Below are 26,226 nucleotides of genomic sequence, written 5' to 3'. Positions count from 1 at the left end.
AAATAATGGACGGCTACTACAGCGTGTGCTCGCTCAACGAAGAAATCTTCAAACACGTGGGAGCCGAACTCAAAATGAACAACTCGAACGGCACGGTCATGTTAGCCAACAACGGAAAAAAACGACTTGAGACTCAGTCATCTGAGTTTACAGGTTTACGTAGAGCGACATACCACCGGAAAGCACCGTGACAGGCACGAAATTACCTGATCTCGTTTCGTATCACAAACTGTGCATTCATCTCGATCAGCTGAGCACGACTGACAAGGCGAACGACCTTCCACACTGCTAAAGCCTTGCTGGTGAAAATGGAAAAGTACAACGACGGAAGAACCGAATCGTTTACGTTGCAGCATTACAAGAAATTAATCCGAGGCAACATCACGGAATTGAAAATATCGGTTTTAGACGTTAAACACGATCCCATAAGCATAGGATATCTTAGCGCGACGCTGCACATACGACAATGACAGAGTCTCATGGTCCTGTAACATGTGTTAGAAAATGCGCCAACATAGCGATCGCCGACCTCAGGGACACGCTTGGATTCAACAAACCCGGAGTTGACAGCAAACTGGATGCCTTACAACTGAGAAACAGCATTTACAAACGTGTCGAACTGCCACCCTCTACTGGCCTCTACGCTTCTCGTAGCTTACGTCCCTACGCAAAAACGGCGCGTGATCGTCAGCATGTTGAGGCAAAGAGTAGCCCAAATGCTGTCGAGCAAACCCGGGACGCAAAACGTGCGATTGCAGATGGTGTCGGAATTCGACAGCGTGGTAGACGTCCTGGAAAACCTGCCAGCAAAATCCCTGCTGTACATCCAAGTCTACCTCGGCAATCCACCATCGGCACGTAATGTCGTCAAAATCGTGAAAGGTATCAAACTCCGCTGGGCCAAAAAACAACACTACCACGTTTGCTCCGTTTACGTGCAGGTGAACGTTCACGCCTACACCAGTCTGCAGGGAGTCACCGTGACCATGGAAGACACCATATAGATCACCAAAATTTTCTACTCAACAACATACATCGCATGGGTTTAAAGTGCACGTCTGAGGATTTATCCAATAACCAATTGAAAACCATTTCATAAGTTTGTATAAAACAACCGATACACAACCATCATCCCAACGTAACGCTAGCCGATCTCGGGGACACGCAGGGATTCGATCTGCCCAGCGAGGAAAACACCTTGTACGTCCTGCACTTAAAAGACAACGTATATATACGAGCGGGTGTCACTAGCAGACTTCAAACAGCCAGACTGGTTGATCGACATGACCCTCCCCTCACCCCACATATCTTTTAAAACCAATGGTTACGTCTCCAAAATTACGAACAACGGGATCCTTCTCACGTCTTTCACAGCAAAAATAACTTGATTGAAAGTGGACTGAAACTTAAGTTTCCACCTAGAATCCAGTGAGTTTCCGTTCTTTTACATTGAGTTTCCGCAATTACGGAAACTTACAATTACCCACTTTCTAAGGGTTTCCGCAAGGTTTCCGTTACCCACACTCCAACAGGTTTCCACAAGGTATCCGTTACCCACACTCCAAGAAGTTTCCGTTGAGTTTCGGTTAACTTTGAATCCATCAGGTTTCCGCAAGGTTTCAGTTATTAAGACTCCAACAGGTTTCCGCAGAGTTTCAGTTACCAACAATCTGACATAGTTTCCACATAGTTTCAGTTACCAACAATCCGACATAGTTTCCGCATAGTTTCAGTTACCAACAATCCGACATAGTTTCCGCATAGTTTCAGTTACCGGTTTCAATATCAGGTTCACAGGTTTTCATATGCGTTTCAAAGAGCTAAATGTAAACATTCTTCTTTATTCATATCATAAACTCTTGTTAAAAACAATACAAGCAATTTGTTTTTATCATGACATTTACTTATAGAAAAACAGAATATATAATAAGATTCATTTTTTTATTTTCTCAACATGAATATGAATTAGCATTTAAGGCAAATAAAGATCATACATATAACTAGTAGTAACTAGTAATATAGCACTAAAGAGACAGGGCAAAACGTTTTGGCATAACTCAGTCCAGTTTAAGAAATCATATATCATTTATAACAAAGTAGTAATTGTTCATCAGTTAAACTTTCGTTCACTTATTATCCTGAAAGAGCATGTTAGATATGAAATTTATTTCTAAAATCATGCTAATGGTGAAAAACAATAACATACACCTTAACACAGTAATAAAACATAGCTGCATCGGACATTTGGCATTCAGCCAAACACTCTATGTCACAACTATCTCCAAACATCCACTATGATATACATCATACAATAACACAACATACAGCTTACACTACAAAAATAAAATAAAATAAAAATTACATTATGAAATTGAAAATTGCAAGAGTTGGTCAGTTAGCCCAATAAGGGGCATCCCTTGGCGGAGATCCCTCTGTTACTTTGGTTGGATGCCTCATCCTCGTCCTCATGTTGGCCTTGACGAGAGCAGTGGAGGTGTAGATTCTTTCCAAGTTCAGTGTCGTCGTGTATGCCCTAAGCTTGCTGGACTCCCAGACAAAGGGGGCGGAATGCAACTAATTGACGTCATCTTCGTCACTCACGACTGGTGATGTCATGTGTATGGTGAGTGTTGTCGCTACCTTTTTCTTTCGTCTATCTGGCCAATCGATAGATGCAAGTCTGTTTAGGGTTGTGCAGGTTTCTTAAAATGGTAGGGAATAACGAATTGCTAGGTTATTTTGATAAATTACACAAACATCAATCAACAAGAAACTGACAATGCCAAGGATGATTAAAATGAGTAATCCAAAAGGAAGTTTGAATAAAAGAGAACTAAATTGAACAATCACACTTTGCATTAGTTTTCTCAAAACTGTAATTATACAATTCATCACACTTCATTGACCGAATGAAATATCTTATTTTCTAAAGAGGACACACAATCTATACAACATTTGCTCTGGAGTTACATGCTTCCCAGACCAGAGGTAGTAATACGTTATATATACATATATATATCTGAAGATTTATTGCATTTTCTATATACAGTAGTTATAATGGTACTAGTAATAGATTTTCATCAAATTGCTATATTCAATCTCTTACAGATTGTATTGTTGAGCCCATTTCTGGTGTCCCCCGCCGTGATGTTGCTGGAATATTGCTAAAAGCGGCGTAGAACTAAAATCAGTCAGTCAGTCGTATTGTTGAAGGCACAAGTATATTCACCCAGTAGTGACTGTATGTTTACACCATTAAGTCTTTGAGGTGTATTTAGAAGTGAATAATACAAGACATGAATGTTTACGGATGTCAACTCTGAAACATGTTTTCACATAATAAAGGAGATGACATCCATAAACCTTGTCTCTAAACTATTGGAAATTATTTACTATTTGGTTTATGGACACGAAGTCGACCTTTTTGAAATTTCGCTATGGACACGAAGTCGACCTGCGGCTAACTTTGATGTCGAAGGTGTTGTTAGAGTCACGCTAATCCGCCAGTGGGTGTTGTTTTTAAGATTGTCATTAACTTGGGCGTGCAAAAGGCGTGAACATAGTTCACCCACGTAGTTCACACAAAATGTCATCAATGTCATAAATGTTATCATATGAGAGTGATTTTTACAATGATGAACACATTTCATTCAATTTGGATATATATAAGGAAAGAACTTGAGGTAGTTTACATTCAGTTTCGAAATGGCAAATGCTCAGTTGAATCAGCGATTTCTTCCTACTTCTCGTGGTGGCAGATACCTGTGTGTTGGTGGCTTTATGTACTGTGTGAATAAGAGGAAGAGAGAGATTGGATATCTTGGAAGTGCACAGAAAAGAACTGTAACTCCACTGCGTCAACTGTCAATGACATAGTGACGAAGGTGAAAGGCGTCCATAGTCTTCCCAATGTTGAAGTAGACATGAAGGTAAGCATTTTCTCAATGCCTAATATCAATATGTTACAAAGAAAAATATAAAATAAAATGTAAAATAAATATATCTGATCCGAACCATGTTTTGCATAATTTACATTTGATATTTTCATCACAGGTGAAGGAAACCCGCACCAAAAACATTTAGAAGGGTGGCACTCTCGATTGGCACCAGAGATTGGTGGGGAAGGCGCACCCCAATATCTTTGAAATGATCAAGTTTCTTGCAAAGGAGCAGACTCACACTGAAGTCCGCCTGTTGCAGTTCGGCGGTGGACAAAAACGTCCCTTGAAGAAAAAGAAGTACAGGGATTTGGAACGTCGCCTGGACGTCCTAAAACATGATCTTAGGAATGGCCTCATCAACACCAGAGATTTCGCAGATGCTGCATCTCACCTGCTTCATGCGGGATGATTTCGAATCAGAAATGAAATGGACGAAATATATTAGTTTTCTCCTGTTGTCTGTGCTTTCAACCGCATAATCCGCATTATCACCTTGTGTAAACACTGGATTATCTCTGTCTTTTTTAATCCCCTGTTGATTGGTACAATGTCGAATGGACAGGACGTCGACCTTTTTTCTTACCTGAACCGTGACATGTCACCCAAAGGTCGACGTCCTGTGCAGACACCTACTATTTATAATGAAAGTCACTACAGATAGGTCAAAATTACCTTCACATGTTCCTGCTGACCATCTTTGGTCATTCTTTATAAAGTTTCCAGACTTATCATCAGCTTTGATGAAAAAATAAACAATAACACGTTACTTTTCTTTGCATTTCCCCATTCATTCATTCGAGTTTTAATGATCACATATACCCTACGGGGTACAACTTCATAAATCACTAACTGGCATCGTTATGAATGAAACCCCGTCATTAAAACTACTCATTTCGACCTTTAATTGACTTAAATCGACCTTTTTGACAACAGTGCACAATTCTCACCGGCGAACGAAATTTCAACCAATCAGAGCGGCGCGTCTCTGTGACGTCATATGAGGAATAGCTTTGAGGGCCGATGCAGAATTCATCTACATTTTACGGGGTAAATTATCTTGTTTACAGGCTTGTATAAACCTGAAATCGTGACAATTGTTGTTGAAAATGAAAGCTATATGTTCTCACAATCTACTGTCATTTAATTTTGTCTCCTGCTTTGCCTAGTTTCCGAGTTACAACTTGTTTTCATAGACGATTCTCTCAAAATCGATTGGTGTCGTTAGGCCCTATTTGTATAATGACTGATCCAAATTGATCCCATTTCTGTGCTTTTTTACCTCGATATTGAATCATGTCATGTAAAAATCTGTTTGTATTCTCAAAACAGTGTCGGCCCATAAGTTTTCACATGCAATACAGCAATTAATACTCCCTTGTTGTAACCTATGTAAGGTGGTATAAACCTACACATGTTATTTGTCATCATTCATTTGATGGTCAGTTAATGAATTTACAACAGGTATAATTAGTGGTAACACACTTAGATTACCCGACAAAAGTTCCCATTTGGCATTTCTTGTGTCTGGAGTAAATATTCAAAGTTATAAACATCGATCGAAGGATTAACCGATAACACGCTGATTGATTAATTACTTTTATCTTACACAGCGGAATTGTCAAAAGGTAGTGTTTATGTATGTAGATTTACTAATCTATACTGAATACACTCTGCCGTGTCGGTGTATGCGTAAAAACAACGCCCTTCTTTCAAAGGATTAACCGGCAGTACACTGATTGATTGCCCTGGCTAACTAAATTACTGTTTTTAAAGAAAGGTGGAAATTATGCAATTAGTTGCCAGGTGTGCTATCTTGGGTGACCAATGAGACTATACACCAATACCTGAAAAGATTTATCACTTTTTCGTATATTAAACTGTTAAAAGACACATCATTTGGAACAGTTCAGTGGATATCGATGGATACATTCCTCAAACAAGGTAATGGCCTGATATTGTTCCTATAACTTTAATCTGTTTTAATTTTAATATTTGCATTTTGTTTTTTATTCATTTGTCGTAGCATTCAACAGAATCATTGTTTTCGCCGTGAAGTGTGATGAGACAGATAACATACACTAGGGTGTGTATGCGAATTATGATTCACATTGATTCAAACTGTAAAATGTCTAGATATTACAGTTCTGTTATAAATTCACTAAAAGTATCAGCAGATCGTCTGCTTTTTAGTTAGTTTCAAAATGCATACAAGTATGATAATAAACTAATTAGGATTATAAGACCAAATATAAAGACGCACTTTGACTAGTATCTACATACTGGTGAGTGGACATTAACCATGTGAATGTAGCAAGAAATTTATCGCGCAGTATTGTGACTTCGACCCCCACCTCGCTTCCTTGGAAGAAATCGTTATAAGTTGTGTCATGCAAAATCCGTTTGGTTATGATTCCAATACATATTTAACTACGAGTAGAAAGTAGTTTGGATTTTCTAACTTGATGAAAACAAACTATAATCTCATTAATTCTAACAGACTTTACGATTTTCAAAAATGGCGGCGCCCTGTCGTGAACATCTGCCAGTCTGAGGATAAATGCTATTTAAGTTTGTTTTCACCGATTTACAAAATCAATAACTACTTTCTACTAAAATATGTATTTTATTGATGGCCAATGGGATTTTGCATGACATAACGTATAACATAACAATTTCTCTCCTGGCAGCGAGGTGGGTGTCAATGTAATACTATTTACAATATTATTGGTACTTCGACCACAACCTCACTTCCGAGGAAGAAATCGTTACGTTACAAGTTGTGTCATGGAAAATCTTTATGGTCATCAATCAAATACATATTTTACTGCAAACTAGTAAGTAGTTTTGATTCTTAACTTCCGTGAAGCGATCTGAACACAAGTAAGATATCGTTTCAGGCTTCCACAACGCTCGCTTCGCACTCACAAACATAACCCATTTAGCACGAACTGCGGGGTCCTGTGGAAATCTGTAGCATGGTGACACCATCGCCCGACCCCTAGGAGCAATTGACGACAAAGCAACGATTCGGCATGTCGTCGTTGATGTCGAGAAATCATCAAAAAGCAAACTACAGATTTATCACTTTAGGTTATGCAATCAGTAACTGAACGGCCTGACATAAACATCCTGATGAATGAAAATTAGTTATCTCATGTGACATAACCATGGTATTGTATTTACGGTATTGTAAAATCAAGGGGTCAGTTTGACTGCAATTTCACACAGGTGTGGAGTTCAATTTGAAATCATGATTAAGTTACCGGTTATTCAAATCCATTTGCAAATGCAAGTTTAGTATGGTTCATTTTGTGAAAATGTATCTAGGGAAGCATAATAATAAAATATACAAAGTGAAATTATGTCTATGTTTCGTAGTACCATAAACACATACCTTCAGTAAGAGAGGGTGATCATTTCCTCCAGGAGTAGTCGTGACACGTTTCCTCACAACAGCTTAAATGAATAAAACAAATCCATTAATATATAATCTATTTGCTGTATTTTTCAAAATTGTAGTATATGTTTAGACAGACACTTATTTTACTTCACCAACCTTTGAAAATAGTTCGAGCAAAACTGTTTATACAGTCATGGGACTTAAATATACGTCAGTCGGCAAAATTCTCATCGACTTGCATGCTATTTTAGTGTAGCTGTGTAATTTTCATTAATTCAGTTTTCAATATTTGGTTGTCAAATTTGCAGGTCGTTAGGAAATCATCTTGGTCACAGATACATAATTTTCCGCATTGTAGTTACATGAGCAACATATATACAACATTGCGTATTCTTTCCCCATAGACCGCCATGTTAAAAATTGCCATAACCATGACACGCACTGAATTGAAAATAAAACGGAAATTATGTCTTTGTAGTTGAGATAATTCATGACCCATGTGCAAAATATAAACAATATCAAACGGATATTAAATAAATTCAAGACATATTTCTAGCTGCACCAAATTAACATGTAAGTCGAATAATGCAAAGTGACGAATACCTATGGCCAGTGGCTGTAATTCGATAGATTCGACAATGAATTCATGGAATGCCCTACCAAAGCGTCATGTAATCTCACAGAATTTAAAAACCTAATTACAAAAACTGAAAATAAGATTTACTTTGACCTTAATTATGGCACTCGTTTTTGCCAAATCGTTCACTGTCGCCCCAGGCTCGGATGTAGCGACCTAAACGCCTTTAAGTATAACAGACATTTAAAAGACAGCCCTTGTTGTTCTTGTGGACATCAGAGTGAAAACGCCCTACACTATTTCCTCCCTTGCCGTAACTATACTCGGATAAGACTTAATATGTATTTTTACCCTACCGGTTATAACCTGGATACGATTCTTAAGGGAAACAGAGAACTTACTCCCTGTGTAAACCAGAAAATAGTTGAATCCGTCCTCGATTATATAACCAAGACACAACGCTTTAAATTTTCTCAGGAAAATAATTAAATTTACTCAACAACCTTCTCATGATTGATTTATATTTCTACAATGGCTTGTGAGACACACACAACTGTAACTCTCTAACTTATGACTACTTAGAGAATAGTTGTATTTCATGTAATCTGTATATATTTATACATTTTAAAAATATTATATTTATGCAATGGTCAGTATCGATGACGTCAAATCCTCCATTTTCATGTTGTACTGTAATCGTAGTTATTTTAGCGCAAAAAGATTGTGCGCCAATAACCATACCAAGCAAAATATTCATGGTGAAGTCATGACAAATACTCAAGTAGGAACAACATGCAATTTGTTTATTCTCTCAGATAACAACATCAAAGCAAATACTCAAGTAGGAACAACATGCAATTTGTTTATTCTCTCAGATAACAACATCAAAGCAATTATTCCCGGTCCATGTTTACAAATTACGAGATCAAACAATGTCAAGAGGTCCACAGATGTTCGCCTACCGGTAATTCCTCAACACAATGTACTTACGTCACAGCAATCACTTACATACTGCGTCTACTCACGTCTCAAAATAAAGTGTAGTTGACAGTAAATGGATACGTATACATATTTTGTTTCGCCAAAAGTCATAATTAGTGTAGCTGGACGATCACATGTTGACAACAAACGCGATTCAATTATGGCAGCTAGCTTTGATCATTGCATGTCTATCGGTTGTGAAAACGTTGTGATGGATACCATCACTCAGGTGTTTGAAATGCGCGAAAAAACAACTGCGCGAACAGGCCTTTTGTGAACTTTCCGCGAAAATTGCACCCCGCGAAAATATATGCGATTACAGTATATATGTTGCATGGGAGCGGTGTTAATATAAGCAGTAATGCTTGTTCACCAATCCCAATTCATCTTCATGAATAAAAAAATGTTTAAATCAATTCGATAGATTAACTTGTTTACCAATCCGGACTTCTGTACGTAAAGTAAATAATTCATGAAACGTTATTTGATAACAAAATAAATTGGTCTTACCTGACAGGGTCGTGGTACTGCGAGTTTTTCGCAGCCATTTCAATCTTTCTTTTCCTGGTAGCCAATTCTCTCTTCCAGTGCTTTGAGGGAAACTGAGGCGACTATGAAAATGGCGTCTCGCAAAGACTCACGGGAAAAACACTTTGTTGTTGTTTTTTAATCTAAATCTAACATTACACTTTTGACAATATCTTTCCGTGTTATACAACAAAATTAAACATACACTATACAAATAAAATGTCAGCTGTGTGTTTTTATAATGATTTAGGTAGTCTCGCGTGGACGTGATCCGGTCGCCATTGTTTTATTTGTTTACATTGCCGACATCGAAGGAAACCGTGTAAGGTGGAAATGAGCAGATTGAATGTGAGTACCCAAAGTGACAACAGTGGGCTGTTATGGGCTTAAGGGTCTTTTCATGGCATAATGGGCACTAATTGCTCCTCCTCAGTGTCAAGCATCAACATGTAGGCCTAGGATAATTAACAGTGAATAAATCTGAAAACATATTCACGTTACTTTAAAAGTCTTGGGTGCCGTTCCACTAACCGATCTTATCTAAGATCAGCCTTAGCAAGTTACGCCAATTTTACAATCGTCTTAGCTAAAAGTTACACCCGTTCCACTAACCGATTTTAGCCGGTCCCGATCACTCAGCAATAGTCCAGCTATATGGCGGCGGTCTGTAAATAATCTAACTAAAATGATGCATAGCGTTCACTAACATGAGCGTTCATGTTAGTTAACGCTATGTATCTTAGCTATAAATAATCGAGTCTGGACCAGACAATCCAGTGATCAACAGCATGAGCATCGATCTGTGCAGTTGGGAACCGATGACATGTGTCAACCAAGTCAGCGAGCCTGACCACCCGATCCTGTTAGTGGCCTCTTACGACCAGCATGGGTTGCTGAAGTTCAATATTCTAACCCGGGCCTTCCTTGGTATTTTTCCAATCAAGTGTAAACGTGGAGAAAAAGGCTGGAGCAAAATAGTACGGTAGTGAGCACCTTGGTTTCAGGTGCAAGTGCGTGTGAACGCTGGGTATCGGGCATAATATAATAATAATGCATATTATAGAGCGCCTATTCCACATCCTGGGGCATGCTCAAAGCGCCATGTACAGATAATTTACACGAGAGCATTTACTGCCGAGGTAATAAACTGAGAACAGGTTTTAAGTTTGGACTTTAAAAATGTCAATTGTGTCAGAGCTTTTAATATGTGCCTGAATAACTTGTCAATCAGAATAAACAAGGCGTGAGGAGGCAGAATGTAGAATTTGTCAGTGGTCTTGAATAACACGCGGCCTGCCTTTAGAATCCCCCACCAAATATGCACAGTGAAGTCAAACATATTTGTATCTTTTTGCTTCAGAACATTGTTCACTTCACGGCTGTCCCTATTCTTAACCATGACGTTGCAATATTGCTGTTCAATACAAGTGTGTTACACCGACTCGCTCGGTTGTGTTCCCATGACGACAGTGGTCAGACTGGCCGGACATTTGTAAGGCTTCAGTGCAGTGTTTGTTTACATCACAGAAATGTACAAATTCATTTCATGGGGGATTTTAGGGGACGCTCACGGTGAAATGCTCGCTCTTATTTTTCACATAGAATAGGAAAGCCACCATTTTAGTTTCTCTACGATTGATTTTAGCTATCCTAAGTTGGTCATGAGCAACTTAGACTTTGAATCTTAACTTTGCGATTGACTTAGGTAAGATCGGTTAGTGGAACGGCACCCAGATCGAGCTTCATGAGTCCTACTCAGGGGAACTTGTGTTAGTGGCAAATAGGTGACTTTTCAAAACTCTGTCAGGAGTAGGCAATATACGAAAATATTTCTGCTGGACGTAAAACTTCATCATGCAAGTACTATTGAGCTCAAAACATGCAAGTGTATTAGATATGCTTATATCATGTTCATTCTTTTTAGTTTTACACCTAGATCTACGTATACTATTCCCATGTATTATCAGTTTACTTATCTAATTTTGCAGTATATATTACTAGTTTATATGTAATGTCAGCTCAACATATCTAAGTGAGTGAGTTTAGTATTACGCCGCACTCAGCAATATTCCAGCTATAAGGCGGTATTGATCCAATTATACCAGTTCATCTTCTTTATCATTTTATAAAACAGTAACAGTAATAAATATTACCACAATTTGCTTCAGAATACTGGGTTGGCTAGTATTTTCTGGTACCAATCAATCAAATAAGTGACATGTCCAATGGAAGAAACAATATACATGTATACTACAGATCTTTCCTTTGTGATTGTGAAAAAATCTTTTGGTTACATCTACAAATTAGTCGTTCTAATTTTATAATTTCATTGTGATCAGATGTACCACTGTGCATGTTTTTGAATATGTATCAATGTGTTACTTTGGCTGTTTTTGTAGTTTTACTAAGCATTGTATGTATTGTATTTGCAGGATGATACAGAGTCTGTGTGGGATGATGATGATGGCAACGATGTTGTGCCAGACATCAACCAGGACTCTTCATATTCACCCACAGATCTTAAGTAGAGCATACACCATCTGTTTGCGGTTGTGGACTGGTTCAAGCCTTGTAATCAACCTGGTTATATTTCCCCTTTCTCTGTGTGGCAAAACAAATGTCTCAACTCAGGCTCTGCTTCATATGTACCAGATCAGAGGATTGCTGTCTGCTCAGTATGAGTGCAACAGAAGCTTCATGATTGTCAGCAAGTTGCCAAGTCTTTTTATGTGAGATTGTTAGTGTGTGTATATTAAGATACATTGAGGCAGCTTCAAATGTACACTTCATGTATATGTATATGGGCCCATGACCTTTCATACAATAAACATTTGAATGTTAATTTGAAATCTGTTTAATAAATACCACAGCAAATATGTTATGCCTGCACTAGTAGACCTCATTTCATCATATGCATAAAATGTTGTAGGGTTTTAACATATTTGTATTTGCATATTCATACAGAATTTGTGTTCTCCAAATCTGAAGATCCCTCTTGATGTGGTCATACACACACACATACATTGTTGAGTTCTGTTGAAATGTGAGCTATTCAAAATAATAAAACAGATGAATCATAACAGTGACTGTGTTACTGTGTTTGTTGTTTTTCGTGTAAAATATAATAAATGGTACATTCCCAAGTTATGCAGAATGGTAGTGAGTGAGTTACAAAGTCACATCGGCAGCCATATCGTGACTATGAAAGTCGTAACTCTAAATTTGTAAATGTGTACATGAAATAAAAACAAACCTATTTCTTACCTGTCTTCGAAGGACAGTAAAATAACTAGTCTATCACAAATGTACACTAAAAACTGGCATGTAACCATAAACACTATAACGGTACAGTATAAAAGTGGGCTATAGATTGCCAACACCTGAAGGTTGATCAACATACTAGGGACTACGGCACGTACAGTACGTTTGCTTCCTGCATGGACCCTAGAAGGATTCTATATATAGAAATTATCTTGCAAATGTAACAGTAAGTAAATATAGTCCCCCAATGGAACAACACAAAGCTATACTAAGTGTGCCATATCATCTAAGCTGAAACCAACAAAAACCAAGCGGAAACCTACATTACCCAGAATCCAATAGTTTTTCGGAAAAAGCGGAAACTAAGTCATTTTGCTATGAATGTTTCAGCGAACTGAAACTAAATGGAAACGCATAATGATAGTTTCAGTTGTAGAAACTTGACGGAAACCTAGATTTGTTAGTTTCAGTTTTGTAAACTATGCGGAAACTCGCATTGTCTGTTTCCGGATACTGAAACCTAGCGGAAACCTACATTACCCAGTATCCATTAGGTTTCCGCAAGATCGGAAACTCAGTTATTTTTGCTGAGAAATTTTACTCAAGGGTTTGATGTACAAGTTTTACAAATACCAGGCCACACGGGCAACATGTTAGCCTCAAACGACGTGACTTCATATTTACGGTTTGACGTACCCAATTACTAACGTGATTTTTTCGATTCAAATTTGACTATCAAATCACACACCACGCTCGTAATAGATGTCTATCTCGCTAACGCTCGTGGGAGGTCAGAACGAACACTTTTGACTGGATTGATAATACACTGGTTCGACAGACACAATCACCAATGGTCTCGTATCGTCATAAGACCGGGATCGACACCTTTAATAACCCTCGAGGGAGTGCGTGTTATAGAAAAAAAATCGATTCATGTCTCGTATATTTACGTGTACGATAATCTAAACCTTGTCAGCCTCAAATACATCGATCGGATATTAACGGAGAACCAATTAAATATTATTTTAAAAAAATATATATATACACGCACACAGGGTGGGACTGTACCCAGTCGTGGATGAAGTATCAAAAACACTGGAAACCGTAGACGGGTTTCGTTTGCGACAGATATGTGAGATCAAACAACAACTAGAAAGCGAACCCGATACTCGGTGGGCATTACAGAAAAAATATCACAGGGCCGTCAATTCCGTGGACGGTTTTGACAGCGCTCTTGTTTTAGTCAGCATGGGATTAGGTGTAGCAGGTATCGGGTTATTTTCCACAATTGTGGCTGCACCCGTGGTGCTAGGCATCGAAATAACAGCCGGAGTGGTAGGGTTGATGGGATTGGCCCTTAAGTTCATATCTCGCCGACGTAAAGCATTGAAACGCGATGAAATTAGAATTCTAGCTGAAGCGAAGTTAAACACGATGGACGATCATATTTCCAGCGCGCTCACCAACTCTAAAATCTCCAAGGAAGAGTTTCGTTTGGTGCTATCAGAAATCGCAAAATGTCACAGAATGAAACATGAGATTCGGACCAAGTCTCGTAAAAAATGACGTCATCAGCGAACACAAGAATCTTTTTTCATAGAACAAGGGAAGCAACACGCCCGACAAGCCTTCCTTACGAAAACCAAACAAATTATTATCGGAGAAGATTCACAATAAACTGTTTCACGTTCATCAACATAACGTAGCCAACCATCTCAGCGAGCTGTAGGTAAGTAGTCGAACCGAGACATACACACTGCGACTCGCCCACAGCGCTCGTTCAATGCTACCGAGATGGCAGCGAGTTGACCCGAGGGAACTGCCGAGAGATGCGGTATGATTTAGTGGAAATCAACATAACGTTGTCAGCCAGCCAACCAGTCGCTTGTACAAGCCGAGCTGAGCCGAGCCACACACTGCAACTCACCCACAGCGCTCGCTCGGTGATACCAAGACGACGACCAGGGGGAGGAAACTGCCGAGAGATGTGTTTCATTCGCTTTAAGACATCTGTAGCCTCACCAGTCAGCCTGCCGTGCATCATCATACCCGAGCCGAGAGACACACACACTTATACTCGTCTAAGGCGCTCGCTAAAAGCAACCCCCGAGATGGTAGCGAGGTGATGACTTCCGAGACCTGCGTTTCATTCAGCTAAAAACACCTCTCGCGTCGATAATATACAACAAGTACGACAATAAGTTGGATTGTTAGCTTTCGCCAGACCGACCCCATGCTCACTAAAAAGTGATCATTTCCTAAACTGTTTGACCGAATTTCGTGAAATTTTGCATGCATCTCGGCAGACGGTTACGCTATAGCAAAACGTTACTGGGAACTCTGGCGATGACTTCATTAGATTAATTAAGACAAAAAGTTGGACATTTTGCCTTTTCTCGACCGACTCCATGCTCACTTTAAAGTCAAATATTTCAGAAACTATTCGACCGATTTTCATCAAATTGTGCATGCACCTCGGTAGTAGTATACACAATCGGGCTATGGGATTAGGGTCTTCCCAAGAGCTCATTTTAAATTTATTATTTTTAAATTGAGCTCTTGGGAGGGGACCTGGTCCCGTGGCCCCCTTGTGTATACTACTAGCTGTGTTTACTCCGGACAACGTGTTTTCTTCAAATGTGTGCATGAGATACGAGGACATTCCCCTAAACACACAACTTTCTGTCAGGTTATAAATCTGGACAAATGCCTGATATCTCTTAACTTTTTGTGCGCTACGGGTCTACAAAATTTAAATCAGCTTCTTTGTTGGAGAAGAGCTGAAAGTGAATCACATAATTTACAAACTTTAAGTCATTCTTCTCTTTGTATGTTTTGCCAGCGGCCAGTCTGAATGAGCAAGTTGTGTTTTGAAGTACGGAATTTTCATATCGGCATGTACTTGCATTTAAGGAGAAGCTGTTGATTTTTAAAAATGATGATTTTCGTTTCAAGCGTAAATTTTTTTAAACCTTTGTGATTGACTCCATATATCCCTGTCACTACCATGTTTAATCAGCACTTCAATTGCACATTATTCCCAATCTGTCAACCAATAACCTGCAATCAATCTCTGCCATGTACAGCTGTGGTACATTTTCGCCGAATCACACTTTTTCCAAAGCGAGCGTGTGGAAAATTGAGAGTTTTATAATCACATCATGTCTGAAAATATATTAGCAATAAAACATGTCGTAAATTGTTTTCAAGAAATTATATTTAACTTACAGCATGTTTAAATAGTTGTTCATCAAAGTGGCCATCATGACGTTGAATTATCATTATCGTTACTCTCTGGTGATATTGCTGAATATTGTTCAAAGCGGCGTAAAACCATACTCACTCACTCACCGGTGCAGAGGAACGTTGAGTATTTTCCTAACCAACTTTGAGAACTGTTTATATATATGTAAAGCGTTATTGATTGAAATATGCTGAAAGTTTCATGAACATATTTTCATTTGTGTTTAGATATTTACTTCAGCAAATAATTATTTATATTTATTTAAAATATACTGCATGATTTACTAGATAACTGAAAATGCTTTGGTTTAAAATCATGCTGTGGAGATAAACGTTACGTCACTAGCACCTGAGATATATCAAACCCTTATTTGGTCTCTTTTGTACATTGGATGTGGGTCAATGACATCCTTTCATAGATTTAATGTTAATATTCTGCGTAAATAAAAAGATGTTTTTTCTTTTTAGTTCTACGTGTCTCCACTGTGCATCTTGTGCAACTAACTTCCTTCACCCAACTTACTATCATCCGTAAATGACGTTGTTATATTTACATCCTCAGTCAGACTCCGTCCGTCCGTCTGTTTGTGTACATAGAAGCGGTAGGGTGGCCTTAAGCAATGAATGTTCGCTCGTTCCGCCGAAGACCGGATTCCTCACATGGGTTCAATGTCTGAAGTCCGAACACTGTTAAATGTGGCATAAGACATGCCATCACTATCCCTCACTCAGTCGAGATGTTTAAATTTCAACTTCTCAGAAACATGGTATTTTGAAAGTTGCGTGTAAGGAACACATAGCTTACGCGTATCGCCTTGAATTACTCACTTCTAATTACTCAGCAGAACATCTGAGACTAAATTAGTTTTCGCAGAATATAATACAGTTTGTATCTACAGGGTTTAAAACAGTCTAACTTGGTTGTAGAGAAAATCATGGTTGTTGACTATAACCCCATATCGCACGAATTCCCTCGAGTCAAATTACGCAACTGTATGCCTCTTCGTGTCCTGTATCTATATATGGGCTTTGCCCTGGGCAGGTTACCTGGGTGGTTTCTTGGCTGAGCTGTCCAGGTGCATCGATTATACCCCAGGCCATACAGCGCCTAATCAGTCCTATGCTCTATAGGCTTCTGGGGACGAGAATAAACACGATGCTCTTTGGAAGGCAAACACAAGCTGTTTGTATTTGCTTTCCTTTCACCTGCAAAGACTTAATATGTAGCTTGCTGAAACAATAGAAAGAAATATGATTTTAGAAATGTTATACATACTATATTCAAGAATGTTAAACATACTATATAAAGGAATGTTATAATATACATGTATTGAGAAATGTATTAGTATAGGTGAGGTGTGTTCTGCATCAGGTCCGCTTATGAGGAATGTTATGCATACTACATGAAGAAATGTTATACGTACAGTATGAAGGAATGTTATAATGCAATATAAAGGAATGTTATACATACTACATTCAGGAGTGTTATAATACTAACTTCAGGAATGTTAAACATACAGTATGAAGGAATACTAAGCATGCAATATGAAGGAATGTTATACATACAATATTTAGGAATGTTGTAAATACAATATTTAGGAATGTTGTAAATACAATTATTAGGAATTTACACATTGTATGTTAAGGAATCTTATCTATACAATATGAAGGAATGTTATACATGCACTCTTACAGCATGTTATACATACAATATGAAGGAAAGTTATCCATTCAATCACACAGAATTGTATGCATATTATATTAATTAATGTTATACATACAATATTACGGAATGTTATGCATACTATATTCAGGAATGTTATGCATACAATATTCAGGAATGTTAAACACACAGTATGAAGGGAGGTTATGCATCCAATGTAAGGAATGTTATAATGCGCAATGAAGGAATGTTATACATACATTATGAAGGAAGGTCATACATAAAATATGAAGGAACGTCATAATGCACTATGAAGGAATCTTATACATGCAATCTTATGGAATGTTATACATATTTTAATAAGGAATGTTATATTGAAGTAGTAAGTAATGTTATACATACAATATTAAAGAATGTTATACAAGAAAATGTTAAGGATTATTATACATGCAATATGATGGAATGTTATACATACTATAGTCAGGAATGTTAAACATACAGTATGAACGAATGTTGCGCACGCAACATGAGGAAATGTTATACATACAATATGAAGAAAAGTTATAATGCAATTTGAAGGAATGCTATACATGGATTTAGTCGCATTTCTGGCAGTGAGATTATCACACCTTTTAATTGGTCTAGTGCGTTGTCCAATGACACCTATACATGCAGCGAAGTAATGATATTAATGTAAGATGAGGAAAGTTCTACATACAATATGAAGGAATCCTATGCATGCAATATGAAGGAATGTTAAAATGCAAGGTGAAGGAAAGTTATACATACAATATAAAGGAATGCAATGGATACAATATGAAGGAATGTGATAACGCAATATGAAGGAAAGTTATAATGCAATTTTAAGGAATGTTATACATGCAATCATAAGGAAAGTTATACATGACTGACTGACTGAGTTTGGTTTTACGCCGCTTTTAGCAATATTCCAGCAATATCACGACGGGGGACACCAGAAATGGGCTTCACTCATTGTACCCATGTGGGGATTCGAACCCGGGTCTTCGGCGTGACGAGCCAACGCTTTAACCACTAGACTACCCCACCGCCCCAAGTTATACATGAAATCTTATGGAACGTATACATATTATATTAAGTAATGTTATATTGCAGTAATAAGTTATGCTATGCATACAATATTAAGGAATGTTATATACTCAGCAGCAAAACAAAACCCGTCAGTACGAATTCAAAATTAGATAGGCACTGTAATCAAATCATTACAGAAATTGACATAATAAGCGGATCAAAAACCTTTTTGTGTACAATATCTTGACACTTCAATGAATAACTCAGCACAATTTCAAGACATTATGTGAACGTTTGCAGTCCATTCAGACTCTTGACTTCAGTATCTAGTGTGACCACCACGAGCGGCAATAACTGCAGCACAGCGTCTATGCATGGAGTGCACCATTCGATTGATGAAGGCCATTGGCACCTGGAACCACACTCTGAGAAAGGCCTAGCGCAATAAATCTGCTGTGTTCGGCCTTGGTATGACATTATTCAGTCTCCTCTGAATTTCATCCCAAAGATGTTCAATTGGGTTTAAATCAGGACTAAGGGCTGGCCACTGCATAATGTTGACACCGTTCTGCTGTAGGAAGTCCCGTGTAGCTCTGGCAGTATGGGCCCGGGCGTTATCATGCTGGAAAATGTTGTTCCGGTGACGTGCGAATGTGGTATGACGTTGGGTCTGAGAGCTTGGTCGATGGAGCGCACCTCTGTGATGCAGCCTCCTCTTCCTGGACCAAGGTTCTGGAACACCACAAGACCGACTCTCTGGTTCAGGCCTATTCCACCCCATACCATGATGCTTGCACCTCCCCATGAGTCTCTTTCCATAACACATTGGTCTGAGTAACGCTGGCCACGGCGTCGCCATATTCTTGTTCTGTCATCTGCAGTTGATACGCAGTACCGACTCTCATCTATGTACAGAACAGTCCTCCGTTTCCTGTATCGCCAGTTTTGGTGTTGTAGGGCAAACTGTAGACGTTCACGCCGATGACGAGGGGTGAGGATAGGTGAACGGTAAAGTCTACGGCAATAGAGGTTCCCGCTGTTGAGACGTCGGCGTACTGTATCAGTACTGATTGGTCTTCCGTGTGTTCCCACTGTCTGGCGTGCTGTTTCGGATGCCTGCATGAAGGGATTCTGTACATGCTGTCGCACAACATGGCGGTTTTGTCGTCTTGTCGTCTTGTGGTCACCCTTGGTCTGCCAGTACGGGGCGATCATTTGTGGTGTTGGTGGCCCGGAAACGTTGCTGCAGCCTATAGATGGTCCGAACGTTGACCTGGAAGTGATTGGCAATGGCTTGTGCAGTGTGGCCAGCTTCAAGTCTTCCTAGCACCTGGTTTCTCTGAGCTGTCGTGAGTCACGGCATCCTGCTGACGTTGTAATGTGAGGTGCATGAAAAACATGGAGAACACCGTATCATCTCTGAGATCAGGTTGCGTTTTTGAGACCATTTCTTGGGTTCCATACTGAGTTTGGGAAGGAATGTCTTTGCTCAAGTAAAGTTGGAGATCTGTTTGATTGGCATTTAGAAGTTGCTGACTAATAAGAAAGTAAGATTGTTCATGGATAACAACTTCTTTTATTATATATGATGCGACGTTTCGGTATGGATTCTATATCAAGCAAGAGTGACAACGGTATGTCAAGCACTGCTATAAGTGACAACGGATATAAGAATCCATGATGTGACGACGTTTGGTATGGATTCTTAACCCGTTGTCGCAAGATGACAACGGTATAAGAATCCATACCGAAACGTCGCATCATATATAATAAAAGAAGTTGTTATCCATAAACAATCTTACTTTCTTAAAGTTGGAGATGTTGTAAAAAATTACAATCAAAACATTACATGAGTTTATAGTTATCCGTTTCTGCGAAGGAAAATTCCAAACTGACGTTTCTTTTGCTGCTTAGTATATATACAGTCTGAAGGAATGTTATACATATCATATGAAGGAATATTATGAAAACAGTTTGAAGGAATGATATACATGCAATCTTAAGGAATGTTTTACATACAATATTCAGGTATGTTATACATACAATATTCAGGTATGTTATACATACAACATTCAGGAATGTTATAATGCAATAAGAAGGAATGTTATACATGCAACATGAAGTAATGTAAACATATAGTATGAAGGAATGTTATGCATGCAATATGAAGACATGTTATACAAGCAATATAAAGGAATGTTATGCATAATATATTGATGAACGTCATGCATGCAAGTTGAAGGAAAGTTATACATACAAAACGAAAGAATGTTCTAATGCAGTCTGAAGGAATGTTATATATACAATGTGAAGGAATGTTATATATACAATGTGAAGGAATGTTATAATTCAATATGAAGGAATGTTATGCATGCAATATGAAGGAATGTTATACATGCAATATGAAGGAATGTTATACTTACAATATTTATGTGAACGTTATGTATGCAAGGTGAAGGAAAGTTATGCATAGAAAATGAAGGAATGTTATAATGCAATATGAAGGAATGTTATGCCTGCAGACTGAAGGAATGTTATATATACAATATGAAGCAATGTTCTCCAGACTATATGAAGGAATTTTATTATGCAATATGAAGGAATATTATACATGCAATATGAAGCTATGTTATATGCAATATGAAGGAATGTTATAAATACAATATGAAGATATGTTATACATACAATATGAAGGAAAGTTATGCATACAATACATACGGAGAACTGTTATACACGCAGTCGCACGCATGCACATCCGTCCGTCCATCCATCCATCCATCCACGAATTGTGCAATCGTAAGGAATGCTGTACATTCAATATTAAGGAACGTTATAATGCAATATGAAGGAATGTTATAATGCAATATGAAGGAATGTTATGCATACAATCTTAAGGAATGGTATGCATACAATCTGAAGGAATGTTATACATACAGTATGAAGGAATGTTATACATACAGTATGAAGGAATGTTATACATACAACATTCAGGATTGTAATAATGCAATATGAAGGAATGTTATACATAGTTACAATGTGAAGGAAAGCTATACACACAATACATACACGCACATCCATCCATCCCTCCATACACTCACATACACACACATTCATACACACACACATTCACACATACACACACAAACACACACAGAGAAACACACACATACACATACACATACATACATACATACACACATACATACATACATACATACATACATACATACATACATACATACATACATACATACATACATACATACATACATACATACATACATACATACATACATACATACATGAATGCATATCTGATTATCTGATACCTCTGATATCTCTAACAGATGCCATTTTCACACTTCGTTTCCTTCCAGGCTGGTTACGCGCGACCCAGTTCTTTGAGACAGTCGGGTTGATCGCCATTGCCGCAGCAGCTGTCCTTCTGTTCCTGTCAATCTTCGTGCAGGCGTTCAAGGACAAGAAGATCATCACAATCATCAACGCCTTAGCCTGCTTCGGTGCATGTACGTGTTTATATTTCACTACCTACTTGATCCTCACAAACATATTTATTCAATTCTTAAGTGGAGTGATTCTAAAGATTAGTTACTTCACACGACATAATGCGAGTGAGAACGGGTGGTTGTCTATGGCGACGGAATCCGTTGTGCTGAGTTGTGTCCATTTGCAGTAATAGATACCTGTGCCGATAGGTTCGACTCATAGTTGGCATTGATTATGCTTCTTGGTTTGTAACACCACATCCGTGTCAGTGGGGTTAACGAAAGTGGTGAACGCTTGAAGTCTGCCTCATTGCGAGTATTTCTCGTTCCAAACCTGGGCACGCCATGATGTAACTGTACAAATCAGCCTCGTTAACATTATCCTGGGTATCAGGATATGAAGGGTTATGAGCAAATATACACCCATGGAGTGAGGTTGTAGTGCCAATGAAAGGCTGATGCTTGAAGGTTGTAGAGTCACATCGATTTAAACGGTGCATCGAGTTAAGAGAGTATTACAGTGCATGCAGTTGTTTCTCTTCAACATAAAGATACAAAAAGTTACAATCCACCAAGTTGAAGTCGACACAACACCCAAATGTCTAGAAAGAATACGGAGATACGAAGCTTTTACTTCGAGACAACCGTAGGTTCGACACAAAGTTGTTTGATTATATTTGTATATTTCCAGGTGGAACAATCATCATCGGTGCGATCATCTACGGCAGTCGGTATCTCGTGGTAGACTACCTTAGCTGGGCTTTCGCGCTGTGCATTGTGGGGGCAATAATGGAGGGCGTGGCAGGCGCGTTAATCATAGTGGGAACGTTCGCTGCCAGAAGAACATAAGCGATAAGACCAGCCGGAGAAGTCTAAAAGTTATATGTCAAAATGATAGAGAGGAACATTTCATGCCTTTGTGTTAAAGGATATGTGGATAAAACAACGTGTGACTGGGAATACGTTTAACTCTAATATCAAGTGTTCTGTAAAATGTACAGTTGACTAGGAGTTACGGCAGTTTTATGGCATGTTTCTTGTAGACATTTACCGGCCGAGAGCCTGCCCCGAACACAACATTGTATCTGTATTTGTATTTGTATTTGAAGTAGTAGTAGTCGTAGTAGTGGTAGTGTTTGAATCTTGTCAATCACGGAAAAAGAAGATCTCTAATATACTTTGCAAGTTAGCAATTAGTTTATGCAAGTAAAGGAAGTTGTTCTGGAAAAATAAGCGCTGAACACTTTCATAGTTAATGTTACGAATGATGTGATTGGTGTCATCACAAAGGTGAGTGAGTGAGTGAGTGAGCAATATTCCAGCTATACGGCGGCGGTTTGTAAACCATCGAGTCTGGATCAAACAATCCAGTGGTCAACATTATGAGCATCGATCTACGCAATTGGGATACGATGACATGTGTCAACCAAGTCAGTTGAATGTTCAACAATCCCGCGAGATGAGTGATGACAAAACGATTAAAAACGACAAAAACGATCATCCTGTGCTCGTACAACACTGCATTGCGAAATGGGTCGCGACTAGGACATTGAAAGTTTGGTGCGTCAATCTGCTCTGCAATGTAAGCAAATCAAACAACAGGAACATTTAGGAGATATATAAATTTAAAAGTGGGTGTTAGCCATTGGTTAAAATCTGGTTTGACGTCATTTTTGTCAACCTTACGGAATGCGGCTCACACCCCACAGCACCCGACGCTGAGTGAATGGCAAGTGAAGCTGAATCGTGTCGTGTGATTGTTACGCAACGGCTCAGTGACTCGAGATTCCTGCAGTTGGAGACACAACCATGGCTGATCTGTCGAGCATATCTATTTGGGTTAAAGTGTCTCTAGTCCTCATTCCTTTGGCCGACTGTTACATTTGATTGGTTTCGCATCAGCGTATTGGGTCAACTATGGAACAGTCAACGGTGGACTCTGGCGATTTTGTATTAATACACACTGCCTTGACTATCTTCATCCACGAATCACGCTGCAGGATAAGTACCGCATAACAATCCAGCCACATACAACAGATACATTAACCCCGCCTTCGCTGGGGATTCAGAGGAGATAATCTCTCGCCAACGTCCTTATCTTGTTAGCTATGTGTGTTGTTTGATACCCCTTCTGTATGATCGTTTCGTCTATGAACTGAACATAACTATTTGTATAGCTTTGTTGCACTACCTTTTATGCAATGACGTGAATGTACCACTTCTTTACTGAAGACATTTCTGCAAAATTTCATTTTTCTTTCAGAAAGTTATGGCAAAAATTTTTTTTAACTGTAAAAATACACTTACAAAATATATTTTCCACAAATATCACTATACATGTATTAATTACTTCAAAAAGATCGGCCGTTTTGTATTAAATCTGCGTTTGTGTTGAAATATTGGACGCCATTTGACAGTATGAGATGTCACTATTGACTGACAGGTGAGGGAATAATATTTTAACTGACAACAAATCATTTCATATATCACATGGCTTCAAAAGCCAAACAAGCTAAAAAGACAAAAAAAACCGCAAAATTGTCTTCGGACTTGTAGTAGTGTCCTGGAATTCATATCAATTGTAAGTTTGACAGTTAAAATACATTAGAGAATAGCAGACAAACGTTCAGGTCACAGCTGAGAGTTTTTCAGATTGAATCCAACCCAGGAGACCTTTCAATCACATAGACCTTTATCAGGAACTAACAAGTTGTTGTCCACTGGATGTTGAAGCATTGGTGGATCAAATGATGATTCATACAAGTGAGAGTGAGTGAGTGAGTGAGTGAGTTTAGTTTTACGCCACTTTTAACATATTCCAGCAATATCGCGGCGGGTGACACCAGAAATGGGTTCACACATTGTACCTAAGTGGGCAATCGTGACGGGAAAACCGTGATTGGAAGAGCGAAAACAGGGAATGGCTTTATGATCTTATCACTGTCCACGTGAAATAACTCACAGTATTCAAGAAATTATAGTAGTTGTTGGGTACATGTTCAAAATATGGTTTTGCTGGCCCTTTATTTATCAGCAACCAGTATATGAACTATATTGGTTAGTTGTGTTATTTTAGAAATAGAGTGTATCGCAAATGGGTTGGAGAGTAAATACCAAGTGTTGTGCAATATATTCAATATAGTGCACGTAATCTCCTTACTTCAATAAGACCTGAATCCCTGAGAGCGGGTTGTGCACTCAAGACCTTCCCTCTACAACCTAGAAACATGAAAGACAAACATTGAACTGTAAGATATTCAGCAAGAATTCTGGGCCTACATGACGCACCTATTCATAACAGTCGTTGATGAATTAACCAAAGCGCCACAGTGGGACAATGCGACAACGTGGAATTTCGGCCATTTGTCGCATTGTCGGTATGTCGCGCTTTGAATAATATCTTTGTCTTTACCCAGACGAAATGACGTGTTGTTGCATTGTCGTGCTTTGGTTAATTTTGCCTCTTTTTGCTTGTTTTTGAGAGGGCGATAGGCGACAATACGACAACGCGACAATGTCCGTTCTAGGATTCCATAGTGGGACAATTTTTATTTCAGATATGATACAACGGCAGTGTTTATCCAACATCATTCTGTGAAAATGCAAATCTTGAAACATCCTTTCACGACGTAAGGCTGAATAACAATCACGTGTTGACAGTATGTAATCGGAGATGTTTCGTAACGAAATATAAAAGTAACAGATAGGCAAAATATCTATATATAGATATTAGGCAATCCTGCCGAAATGTATTAAGTGAGTGAGTTTGGTTTTACGCCGCTTTTAGCAATATTCCAGCAATATCACGGCGGGGGGACACCAGGAATGGGTTTCACACATTGTACCCATGTGGGGAATCCAACCCGGGTCTTCGGCGTGACGAGCGAACGCTTTAACCACTATACTACCCCACCGCCCCCTGAGTATATGGGTGTGCTATCAGGTATACAGCCTTTCTGAAACTCCAGGTAATGCAGAAGGCTGCAGTGTTGAGGCTATGTTGAGGCTATAGGCCAAATTCCACGGTTGATAAAGTGAGACCGAGCTGTGTCAATACCAGACAAGGTGTTTCCTTC

At 38.7% G+C, this 26,226-nt stretch overlaps 1 protein-coding gene across 3 annotated transcripts in view; it reads left to right on the top strand.

Annotated features, from left to right (window-relative positions):
• Positions 1–26,226, top strand: part of LOC124269977 — a 47,719-nt gene that overhangs the window by 7,774 nt on the left and 13,719 nt on the right. The window contains exons 2-3 of one of the 3 annotated variants that reach the window (XR_006896646.1): positions 22,022–22,171; positions 22,842–23,282. Coding sequence is in view for 2 of the 3 variants with exons in the window: in XM_046704976.1 (XP_046560932.1) it covers positions 22,022–22,171; positions 22,842–22,999 (308 nt within the window). In the remaining variant the exon portion in view is untranslated. Of the gene's footprint in view, positions 1–22,021; positions 22,172–22,841; positions 23,384–26,226 lie in introns of those variants that run through there. The other 2 variants (XM_046704976.1, XM_046704977.1) reach the window with 2 other exon arrangements.

Source organism: Haliotis rubra, unplaced genomic scaffold (assembly GCF_003918875.1).
Source record: "Haliotis rubra isolate DU_JTF1 unplaced genomic scaffold, ASM391887v1 Scf149, whole genome shotgun sequence".
Taxonomy (NCBI): Eukaryota; Metazoa; Mollusca; class Gastropoda; order Lepetellida; family Haliotidae; genus Haliotis; species Haliotis rubra.
Note: the sequence above shows the minus strand (reverse complement) of the source record. Positions and strands in the feature narration are given on the sequence as shown.